Raw genomic sequence first — 13,126 nt, 5'->3', positions numbered from 1 at the left:
CAGTTTATCATATCATATTGATTTTATTGGGAAAGGGATAGCTATTAATAGTTGAATGTAATATAAATATACACATTAAATAAAAACGGCTTGAAAGCAGTCACATAATGAAATAGTTATTCAGTGATCACTCTGTAATGTGAAAGTATAAAAAAGTATCCTAAATTTTGTGGTTTTGTTTGTTTCTTATGTTTCTGGATCCAGATTTATATTTTTGAAAATAATATCTACTATCAACCTGATATAAAGAGCAGTTCATTGCGGCTAACGTCTTCTGGGAAAGAAGGAATTATTTTTAATGGGATTGCTGACTGGTTGTATGAAGGTGAGTTAAACAGATTTAGTTTCTGAAGAATACAAATGACATTTTAATACAAGAAAATCTGCTCATTTCAGAAAAACTGATAACCATGTATTCTTCTCATTCCCTCTCAAAATTGTCTTCATGCTTTCTTACCATTACATGTGCTAATATTTTTCATAGTTGTGTTTTACATCTTCCACATTTGTTGTGTGTGTGTATGCACGTGTGTGTGTGTATGTGTGAGTGTACCTAGATTGATTTTATTGATGATGAAAGTTAACTAATTGAAAGTGAATGGTTTTCTCATCTCACTCGATAATTAGATGCTGAATTTTGCAAACTTGCTGAAAAAAAAACCCTTTTGTGTCAAAAGTTGCAACAAAGCCATTTGATTTTAGTTATTCTTATGAGGGACACTGCCAAATTTTAAAGCTATTGCATAGGTAGAAAAATAAAGCCTGCTTGAAGGGTTATTTTCAATTACTATTAATTGAAGCTTTAGCGATAGCTGAGAATATAAAAATAAAGCAGGTGATGGAGACGTCCATCTAACCTTGATCATGCACTAATTATCAGGTGAGTTGTGGCTAAAGATTATCTGTTGAAGACTGAAAGCCTGGGCTTCATGATTAGATTTCAGGCTCTTCAGCTGTGTTGTCAAAAGATGTCAATTTTTAAAATAAGTTAGCCTATTTGATTGCAAATTATGAAGATAAGAATACAGAAATTCAATTTTGTTTTTCAAACAATATTTACAAAGCAATCTCTTTACCTTATATTCATTATTTTAGTTCTTCAATAAAAGTGAATCATTCCAAGCATTCATCCACTCAGCCTCTCATTCAATAGATATAACTAATGCCAACTGTATTTTAGATTGCTCTCTAGGTCCTAAGGTACTACCTGGAGTACAGAAAAATGTATGGCCTTGAGGACCTCATATTCAACTGGAAGATTTTGCTAAGTACAGCAAAATAAAATTAAATAAGTTGTAATCCTTCAAATTTATATGTATACGTGTACATGTAGTTGTAGTCCTTGAGATTTATATGTACATGTGGATATGATGATAGATTTCTACTTACATGCCAGCATCAACAAATAAAAGATTTTTAGAGGCCATATTTTATCTTGAGTAGTAGTGAGAGATAACTGTGAATATCACCCATAATTATTCCATGAAAATGTAAAAACAAAAAATCAAAAAAATGTTCAAATATATAAGAAGGGTTCTTTTGTTGAGAAACAGAAGCTGACACTGGCTTTTCTATTTTATAAAAGATAAGTTATTATTGGAAAGGCCTGGGATGGTCATGAAATTGAAGAAACAGGTGAGAACAAACTTGGGTAGTTCTTGGAATCTGGACAGCAGGGTTTAAGTTGTGCCCTTTTGAAGAGGAACACAAAGACTAAGATAAGCACATTAACTTCAAAATGTTCTTGGTATCTTTTGAGATCCTTGCAGATGAAGAAACTATGTCAAAATAGTGTGGTAAGGAATTGAATCACAGTCAATATAGGATTCTGTGGAAGAAAAAAGGAATGAGAATTAGGTAATTCTAGGGATTTGCAAGCATTTTCCTAAAGGAGAAATCCTGCAAGTTGAATCAAAAAAATTGAGAAGTACTATACATGAGAAGAAATTAGGAAGAAAAATCCAAATATAAGTAACAGTTTACCAAAACACAGAGGGTTAAATAGCAGAGTGTGTGTCTGGGGAAACTAGACATTTGATAGTCTTGAGGTATAAAATCTGAGATAGAGAAAGGCAGGAAGAACCACTAACCTCTAACGACCAGGGATTTCAATTATTTTGCTACTAGTAAATGGGGAAACTGGCAGAGCTTTTCAATTATGAGAGTGACAAGATTAGCTCTTCCACAGTAATACATCGTTTTGGTTATGGTGTGGAGTTGTGATCTAATAGAGGAAAAGACCAGTGAGCAGCTGTAAGGCTTTTTCTCTCTCAGGAGATAATCAGCAATGGAACTGCTAAAGCAGTTAATAGGAGGGAAGATTCTAAAATTGATGAGGCGGTAAAATAGATAGATCTTAGTGTCTAAGCAGATGGGCTACATGAGAAAATGTTAAGAATGAATCCGTGGCTTCTGGTTTGGGTCACTGGTAAATAGTGGTGGCAGTCACAGTGAGCAAGCACTAACAAGTAGCAGTGGAATTTACGGAGAAGAGGAGCTCATGCAAATGTGGGCGTTTCCCAGTGTGCTGGCATGCTATGTTGGGCATCACGTTGTGATTCTCAGCATTAATGAATTTTAAAGTCCACCAGAAGGATACTCCATGTAGTCTGTTTTGCTGATTTCAACCTTGATCAAGATGACTTACACATGTGTCTGTTGGGAAAGCTTCATATAGGTAGGTCATGGGCATTCCAACTTTAAGGGAATTTTAAGGAGTAAAATTAGGGACTATTATAAGGTCACTTTCTTAATAAGGTAATAAAAGTCTACGGATGATTGAGCAGTATGAAGGAAGGGACAGGACAAACAAGTACCAAAAACCTGTGTGAAGACGCTGTGGATCTGACAAATTGCAATGATAAAATAGAAAAACTAAGCTTTTGCCTTTCAGATTAAAATTGGCACTTTGGGATTCAGTTTCCAGGTTTACTTTGAAATTCCACATGTGTATATGATTTAGTCCTCACAACATTACCTTTTGAGAAACTAAGGCTCTGGGAGTACAAATGATTGGGACATGATTTCAGAGCTAATTGGTGACAAGGATAACATTTAATATGTATCAAATTCTATTCCCAAAGCCAGTGCTTCTCAGTCAAGCAGACCGTGAGAATAGGGCTGCTCACAACCAGTCACTAATGTGCAGTCTTTAAAATTCTTTCAAAGTACCATTTTTACATCTCTTTGTTTCCATGTTTAGAATTATTTAGCCTCTAAGGAAAATGAATGCATCCAAAATACAATATGCTTTAAATGGTTTGTAAAATTCAAAGAAATAACAAAATTATCAAAATGAAAATAACTTAAAATACTGCATTCATACAAACTGCACCCTAATTATTCATATAAACTTCTTTATCTAACATGGAAATATAACTAAATAAAACATTTATCAAAGTTTAAATTTAAAACACATTATAATTTGATTAAAAAAGGAAGTAAATTATACATTTGAATCCACAGGTCCGAAGTACATTTATATATATTTTAGCATTTTCTAGGAGCAGTACAATAGGGCATGATGGTGTCTATGTTTTGAATATTTTCCATTTAGTGCAGTGATAAAACGTTAACAACTATTATTAAGGAACCCCTCAGAACATGGTGAGGAGAAGTCTAAAGAGAACTCAGGTCAGCTCATTACATAGAATTATAAGTAAAGCTAAGCCTAAAGTGATGGAGTAATCAAAGTTGTATCACAGAAGAAATGGTCCTTGCATTGGTCTATAAGAATGGCAACAATCAAGAAGTGAGAGAAATGTATAAGATAAAAAATGCTCTTACTGACAGATTGTGATTGTTACACCCTTTCATTTAATACAAAAAAAATGCCTAGCTTTTTTTTAACCTTATTTTTTACCTAGTCTTGGACAAATTAAGTCACACTTATTCCTCATTGGTCCAACAAACACTTATTGAACACTTACTGGGTGCCAGTGAAATTGAACTGTAAAAGAAAAAAACAAGCAAAAAAGTCAAGATGCAGCCATGAAAATCAGAGAAAGACAGGGTTATCAACAGTTGATCCAACAAGCACATAGGATTCCAAATGTATCATTGGATTTGCTAATTGATCATTGATTACCTAACAAGAGCAAACTCAACCAAGTGGAAGCATCTGAACAAGATTGCCATGGATGGGAGTGTAAGAAAAAAGAGAAGATTATGAATGCAGATAATACTTACAAGAAAGTTAACAGCAAAATGAAGAAGGGTTGAAAGTAGAATCCTCAGAAAATTGTGTCTAAATTGATGAAAAATGAATAAAAATCAGTTTGCTTTTCAGAATAATATGGTAATCTGAACACAATAGTTGTGTCTTAGTTTTTTAGAGATGCTTTGTGTTGGAGCTATGTTTTTAAGTGTCTGTGTTGAAAACTCCTTCTGGTCTGCAATGAGAGTTTAAAAATCAGAGTAATAAAGGCAATGAAGAGCCAAAACTACACTAATTGGAATGGGATGAAATTTGTAAAAAGAAGTTGTTTTTAAATAATATAATACAGTTAACATAGGAAATTTCAGTTCCTAGAAAATGTCCCTGTCAGTGGCAAATAAACAAGGCTCTGCCTTATCCAAGATGACTGTTAAGGAAATACACATTAAAGATACTTTTATTTATTTCCTCATTTATATTAGCTTTATTTTGTTTTTCAAAGAATTTGTAAAACTTTTTTCATATATTATTTTAGTATGATATATTTTTGTGAAGAAAAATATTAGGCATATATCACTGTATAATAAATGAGAGTTGATACCTACTTTTTCTTGAGGCGTGCCCTCAAATTTGGGCCATGTTTACTGATGGAAAGCACATATAATATAGAACCTCTGATAGGACTGACATGACTTTAGCTAACAGGTTATCTTTATACATTAAAAAAATAACAGATTATTCTTTATATATCTCACAGGGCTTAGAATTTATTTTTAATTGGCCTTTATCATATGTATCTTTCTCTCAGTGTGTCATGTGTATACCTGTTCCATCCAATGATAAGTTATTTGTATAAATCATGCTCAGGATCACAATCAGAATAAAATAGCACATTCAAAAAGTTATCTGTCAAGAAAGTTGTATTATTCAGCTTCCTTAATGCAACAAATAACTGACACAATTTATTTATAAAGAGAAAAGTTTTATTTAGCTCACAATTCTGGTTGTTCCATTCCATGGTCAAGCACAGCCCCATTACTTTGGGCCTCATTTGAGGGTGGCACATCATGGAAAAAGGACACGGCAGAGCATAGTGATTACAACACAAATTAAGAAGCTGAGAGAGATTCAGAGACTGGGACCCCACAATTCCCTTTGAGGGCACACCCCCCCCCATAACCTAAAGACTTCCCATCAGGCCATACCTCTCAAAGGTTCCACCACTTCCCATTATCACCACTCTGGGACCAAGACTTTTACATATAGACTCTAGAGGGTGCTCATCCAAACCACAGCAGAGGTGTCATCTATGAAGGGGCCATTTATCAAGGACAAGTGATAAGTAGCCATTTCTGGTTATGTCTATTAATGGTTTAGTCACTGACACCTGAATTGCAGAGGAGAAGCAATAGTCTCCAGAAAGTAGAAATAGGAAATCCCACAGATTTATCACAGTAAAAAGAAATTATGAGTTTGAGTGAGAACACAGCTAGACACATGATTTCAAAAGATAGGTGCCAAAAAAATTCTGTGCACTACCTCCCACCCTTAATTTGATTTTCCTGATTTTCATATTGGCCATTCTGAATAAAAAGTCTAAGACCACGGGAATAATCTTGTTATTCAAATTAAATTCATGTCCTTGAAAGAGGAGAATACAAAGTTCCATCTACTAATGTTTAACTACAGCATGCTATCAGTTCAGTTATATATTCAAAATTTATATAATTTGTGTTTTTCATATAATGTTGTAGAGAAACTGATCCCATAAAGAACAGAAATCACCTTCTCCTGCAGCCTCAAACAATAGTAGTGATTGCTTTCTTCAACTGTTCACATTCCTTCTCCCCTTTACTTTCATTCTGCTGACTTGACATGTCAACTGAGAGATCAAACCAAAATCTTATCCATGACAAATCTCATTCCTTTATGTCATTTCTTTAAGTAGGTTGCCTCAATTTCACTTTGTTCTGATTAATCAGTACCATTGGGCAAGAAGTTTTTGTAAATCTCCTGAGTTGCAAATATATTCTTTGTTCACTTCGTGTGTATAGTAAAGACATATTTCATTTCTGGAAGATGAGATCTATTATCAGGTACAGTGCTGTGCTTTCTGTCATTTGTTTGTTATTTGCTTTATTTTTTGCGGTCATAATAAGCTCACAGATTGACTACTTTGGGAAGAAATGCAGCTTCCAATTCACAGGAATGAATTTCTGACTATATTCCTGGTGGAAACATTATTTTTTCAGGCAAGGGAACTTCTAAACCTATCAGCCTCATTATATGGAAAACAGGAAGCAAAATGTTTCCAGCGGGTACTTGATGTGATTGTGACAGTTACAATGATAGTGACAGTGACACTACCATTTTCACCCCTTTGTTCCTACATCTGTCCCCGTTAGTTCCTACATCTGTCCTCATTGGCTGTAAAGAAGGGACATATTTCTTGTTGTAGGATGACATTTAGTCTTCAATGTTCTGGTTAAACAAAAGTGTAAAAACTGTGATAGAGTAAACTATTTCAGTCTGTCATCTATGCAAACATAGGAAGCTAATGTGAACATGATGAGACCACTCAATCCTCCCAGAGTAAGCTCAAAACCCTTTTTTCCATCAGTTATTAATGTGTGATGAAATTTTGTTGGGTTATTATAACGAATACATTTTTCATAAAATCCATGTATAGCACTACTCACTAAACTACAACCAGAAAATGTAAACCAACTCCCAGAATTTGTGTCTCTTCCTGCATGGCACAAATGCTCTCCTTTCTTGATGGAAGAGTTCCCATGTAATCTGTCTACCCCAGGCCATCAGCTAGTCTACTGGGAAATGAAACTGTTCTAATGGTTCAGTAATGGTCACTACCATTGACAGGTAAGGGTGGAAACCAGAGGCTGATCGATATGCACTGGAGAGTCATCTTGTCCATTTTGTTATTGACAGCAACTTCTGCTATGGATGTGCTTGGTGAACATTAAGTAGTACACTAATGTCTTCACTTATCTACCACTTATGACAAGTCTATCCACTTATATTTTCTAATTCCTCTCACACTGATTTGCTAGTTTAATTATACCTTTATCTTTGATGATATAGCCATTTATTACTTACTGTGCATGAGTGAAGATTTGCCTTAAGCCAAACCTTTTCCCACAAAAACTGTATCACTAAATATTTTGTTCAAAATACTGTCAACTTGGAGGATTTGTGTTTTTTATTGTCTCTGAGTGCTAATTGTGAGTCACATTATAATACAAAGCTCATGTATATCATTCAGGCCCTACCCACAGTTCAGGCCTTAATTTATACCTCCACTGCTGTCTTGTGTTAGAAAACACATCTTAGTGTGACAAGGGAGAAAAGACAAAGCAGAGACTACAATACTTTAGATAGTCCATATGATTTGGTGCTCAGCCTATATACTACTATGGTCAGTTATGTATGTTTTGTGGCCCAATTCCATATATTCCATTTTTGTTTTATAGTGGAATTCTGCTTTATGTGTTCAGATAATAATGAGTTCGCAACTGGCAACTTGGTAACCCATGGTCAGGGTAAATATTTTGACAAAGTCTAGTAGAAAACATTTAAAAAAAAATAAAAATAAAAATAAAAATAAAAATAGATAATATATTATTTTCTATTAGAGTGGTCTTTCTCTGAAGCTTGGAATGCCTGTCTTATGATTATCATGTGAGAATGCCAAAGGCTCCACACAGCATCTTTGTCATGTTTCTGTTTATCTGTGCTCCAATTCCTTCTTAGAAAAAATATTACATTATACATTCACACACACATAAGCAAATTTAATCACAAGATTTAATATGGAGAGTCTACAGCTAGCATTAATTACTGTATCTGTTAGGGTCCCAAAAGGAAAGTTGGCATGGACACTTACATTGCCATTGTATCTGGTGATCACAGGTAAAGAAGGTTGCACCATGGCCTAGCTGGCAGCTTTTACAGATTACTGGGGAAATACAACAGAGAAATATGTGCAAATGAGGACTGAGTTGTCTTCAAAAGATAGAGTCTATTTCTCTTTTCTATAAATATACACCTAACATTTTTTCTCTCACTTTGGAAAAGATATCCCAATATATCCCAGGTTACTGGGTCTCTAAAAATTTCTACATCATTCAGAATCTAAAATTTTTGCAGGAATTTGTCTCTAATTCTCTGCTTTTATGCAGAGGGGATCTAGTTCCCTTATACAGAGGTTGTCTCTGTCAACATGAAGATTCATGGGAATTTTGAGGTTCAAACTCTTCATCCATAAAATTAGCCACATACAGCAACTCAGTAATAAAATATGATATTTATAAGACTGGTCCAGAAAGCATAAGTATCTTACTTCCTTTTGACCCATTTTCCTTACCCTATGTGAAAAGGCTCTAAATCATCTTCTCCAGTTCTTTATTTTAGATTAAAAGCACAAATGGATTGACTCCCTTATTTGTGTTTCAAATCTTCAACTAATATATTGTCCTCTTGGACTTCAGCCATAATAGAATGATTCTTCCAGTGATGCCATGTGACCTTTTGTTCTGTATGTGCCTTCCTGATTTCACAGTGATGGCTTCAGTTTCTCTTTTTTCCTATGGAATTTCTCTGGATTGTCAGAAGAAGCAAGTCAACTGTTTTTCACAATCATTATAATCACCATTGTTGTAGCAACTAAGTGCCACAAATACTTCTTCTCCCAAACCCTCCCCATCTGTCTGCATTGTCATTCCATGTCATCACCAGCGACACTTGACTGCTTACAACTGCATGTCTTGCTCTGGATTATCTATGCTCTAGTTCCCTCCTAGAAAAAAAAATATTACATTATACATGCACACACATATGAAAAGTTAATCTCAAAATTAATATGCAGAGTCTACAGCTAGTATTAATTACTGTATCTGTCAGGGTCCCAAAAGGAGAGTTGGCATATTCAGTAAGATAATTTAAACAAGATTTATTTATAAAAAGAATATTTGCAAAGGTAAAGGCATAGGGAAGCCGCAGAGGAAAATGCTAACATCCAAATAGTAGCCAAGCTGTCATCACCACTATAAGCATAATGATGAGCCATTGTCAGACACACAGAAGAGTCATGCGGAGGAGGTTCATTGACAGGAGCAGTGGCATCATTTAAAGTTCACAGGCAGCCTGAGGTGACATTGCAGTATGGAGCAGAGAGAATAAGTAACTTGACTTTACTCTCTTCCTTCTAATCTCCTGCCAAAGTGTTGTAATGATCATGCCCTCTGGGAACCAGAGGGCATAGGAGAGAAATGCCCTTTTGATGTAGTTCATACAGATTAACTTTCTGTTCCAGAAAGCAGGTGTAGAAAAGTAGATTGTAGAACTTGGGCTACATAAAAGATATCTAGGATATTTCTTATTCTATATCCTCAGAGCTGAAAAATACTTTAGTGAATTTAGTGCATCCTCAACTTGTTTGATAAGAGAATGAAAAAAATGGCAAGGAAATATGGATGAATGGTATCATGGATATTGTTTGGGGCTGTATCTCACTCTCCAGTCACTGTTCTCATTCTTTTTACTCCAGCAGTGCTTTCATATTCTCTATCTCCATTGCTGACAATCCATGGAATCCTGAGTTTGCTGCTTGATCCTGTCCTCCCTCTACATCTACTTTTCTTAAGATTAAAAGGGTAACTCAGAAATAGAGAATTATCAGGGAAGCTGATGCAATCCAGCACACTGTCTGCAAAATATACATGTGCAATGGTGATTTCGAGGACAGATGTTTGTGGGTCACTGAGCCCACATCTCTACAGTTGTTTTCAAATAACACTTATTTGTTTTAGAGGAACTTCTGCATTCTCATATTGCCCACTGGTGGTCACCAGATGGAGAAAGGCTTGCCTTCCTGATGATAAATGACTCCTTGGTGCCTAACATGGTTATCCCTCGATTTACTGGAGCATTATATCCCAAAGCAAAGCAGTATCCATATCCTAAGGTAAGCAACTTGGAAGTGCTAGTTTGTTCCTTCTCTCTATACCAGTGACTTGATAAATAGTATGCTTGGCTCATGGACACATTGTCTGTGGATAAGAAAGAAACATCCCTTACCTGTAGACAGATTGATCATTTTTCAGCTTGCCATATGTAGTCCAACATACAGTGCTAGATAGGAAGAGATAATTTGATGATTTGAGGATGTGGGAACTTTTACTACCCATCTTTCCTTCTGATGCTTTCTTATTTTTTCCTCAACTTCCCAGCTGAAAGGGGGTAAGAATAGGTAAGAGGACAAAAGTGTTTTCAAAATATATGTTAGTTATAAATTGTTATTACAAAGTAGGGGAAAGTGCTGTGGTTAAGTGTGTTTGAAGTTCTTAGTTTTCTGTTTTTTTAAATCTAGCTTCTTTCAGACGATTTCTTAATATACTATATGTTAATGTGTATTATAAATCTCCTATAACAATCAATTAAGCATAAAGAAACTATAGTAAGGAATAGACTAGGCATAAAAATCTCAATAAGAGTAGACAAAGCATAAAAAATCACCAATAAAGAATAAACTAAGCATAAATAATTTATTAGTGTCAGTATTAATATCAACATTTTGGCAGAGCATACCATGGAATATGGTTTATGAAATACTGGTATTGAATCAAAGCTAGGGGTATATAGGATAGATGAAAGTGTTTTATTGGGTAAGGAGAATGTGAAAATCCTACCCAGACAGCAAAATTATTTTCAAGTGTTGAATGAAGCTTTTAAGAACAGGATGCAAAACACTGGAGTGTACTGGGTTTTCTATTATAGGCTATCCTTAATTCCTTTAAACCATCATTTTCCCCATATGTTTGCATAACAAATAAAAAAGGCCATATTAATCAGGTAAAGATGTCTTACAGAAAATTTCTAAAAGTCCTCTTTACACATTTTGGCTCTTAAATTAGGCAAGAGAAGATGCTGATTTCATTTAGAAGCTGTTTTTAAGCCCTTCCTTGAGAAAGTTTACTTCATTTTGCCCTAGCACATTAGGTTGTCTGCCTTTCAATTTAGCTGGGCTCAGTACTGGGCACTTTCCCATCAGGAATGTCACTCCAGGTCTGTAGTAAAAGCACAGAAAGGTCAGATTGTGTGTGTGTGTGCGTGTGTGTATTGGAGGGGATCATTCATACATTCCTTCTTTCCATATCATCTACCAGACTCCAGTTATCTAGAGAGAAAATAAGAAAAGATTAACATGAAGAATCGGGAATAAAATGAGTGTTTTAGCTTCTGCACTTCCTTACTTCCCTATACCCTTCCTGTCTTTCTTCTGTAGGTTGTAGTATTAAATGCAAGATTGAGAGGAATTGACTTCCATGATTTTGAAACGCTATTTTAGGGTCTTCACTCGACATAGATTAGAAGGCAGACATCCTCAGTAGACTTCAGAAGAAAACAGTAACCTATCAACAAAGTGATCCTATTTCCTGTTAACCAACAGACCTTGTTGCATTCCAAAAAAAGATCTTAGGACTTCTCCAATTATAAATGTAGCTGTGATTTTTTTTTTCCAGGTAGTCATTTAAGCCTACATAGCATATCAACTTTTTAATTCCTAGAGGAAAAACTGGAGTCTTCTCAAATATATTATTTCTCACTGTTTAATTTATTTAATGATGATGAAAGTTTTCCTGACAATTAAAATAGAAAATGGAGAACTAGCGGCATACTGTGAAAGGTATCTCCACCTATTCAGTGCACTGTACAATAAAAGGGAAAAAAATCATATACAACTGTTCAGTATGCTGTATAGTAAAAGGCAATAAAATCAGCACTACAGATGAGACCACACTTAGCAATTCATATTCATTTCCCCAGAATAGTGAGGACTACACTTTGTGATTCTCATGTATGCATCAGGTACATCTTCAAACTGCACTGTCTTCTCAGTTACAGACTCATGGTGCTTGAACTTATATACTTGTAGGTCTCACAATTTTAGCAAGTCTAAGGCCAACAAATATACAAATGTAAACATCTGAAAAAATTTAAATGTCAGCCCTAATTCAGAAGATACTGGATATTCATTATTTAATCATTTCTTGTGTAACTACTTATTGTCTGTTAATTGCATTAATCACAAATTCTAAGAATGCACTGAGTTTTCAGAAGACTTTTCATGGTTTTGCTAATTTGGTCTTTATCACAATTCTGTATGTTTTACATATGGGCAAACTGAGATCCCTAAATGTTAAGTAGTTTTATAAAAGTCACAGCTATTTTGAGAACAGAAAAATAATCATATTTATCGATTTCATCCTCTCAATAGAAATACCAGAGGTCAACTTGTAGTTCAGGAGATACAGCTGAAATCAAAACATCTCTTTGTCAAATGAACAAGTATTTGAGGCTCTCTTTGCTCCATTTATACCTAATGACTTAGCTATATATGAGTAACAGTCAACCTCATACCTGCAATATATGAATATAACATGATGAAAGTCCTGAGTGCAATAACTGCTGTGGAAGCATATTAAAAATAAAAAATGAACAGGTATCCTAGCAGGGAAAACTGAAAAAGCATGTCAGTCCTCAAGTAGCTGTTATTTTGAACATCTGCCATATACTTAAGACAATAGGAGTGAAAGAAAGGAAGACATGGTTTTGGTCCTGGTTCTCAGAAAAAAATTTCAGTATCCTTGTGGATATGTTACTTTAATTTTCAGACTTACTATTTTATACTCTGGTTTTTTAATATTTTTCCCATAACAAATATACTACTTCAATTTACTCTTATGCAATAAACTTAGAAAAAGTGGTACTTTAGAAATTGAAATAACACCTAAAGTTCATACGAAATTGTGCTTTAAATTATACTAGATTAAAATTAGTTCAGCAAATATCCAATGTGGTCAGATTTTCTAATGAAATTCTTCCACCAAACAAATATATTTGTATTTTACTTAATTCAGCATGATTCAAACTGCATAAAATACCCTGTAA

General features: G+C 34.6%; 1 protein-coding gene across 4 annotated transcripts in view; it reads left to right on the top strand.

The window, feature by feature from the left end:
- Nucleotides 1-13,126, top strand: part of Dpp10 (dipeptidyl peptidase like 10) — a 1,373,287-nt gene that overhangs the window by 1,265,306 nt on the left and 94,855 nt on the right. For all 4 annotated transcript variants that reach the window (XM_074070578.1, XM_074070577.1, XM_074070579.1 and 1 more), the window contains exons 8-9: nucleotides 205-325; nucleotides 9,985-10,139. In XM_074070578.1, coding sequence (XP_073926679.1) covers nucleotides 205-325; nucleotides 9,985-10,139 — 276 coding nt within the window. The remainder of the gene's footprint in view (nucleotides 1-204; nucleotides 326-9,984; nucleotides 10,140-13,126) is intronic.

The sequence above is a fragment of the Castor canadensis genome, chromosome 4 (genome assembly GCF_047511655.1).
Source record: "Castor canadensis chromosome 4, mCasCan1.hap1v2, whole genome shotgun sequence".
NCBI classification, from domain to species: Eukaryota; Metazoa; Chordata; class Mammalia; order Rodentia; family Castoridae; genus Castor; species Castor canadensis.
Note: the sequence above shows the minus strand (reverse complement) of the source record. Positions and strands in the feature narration are given on the sequence as shown.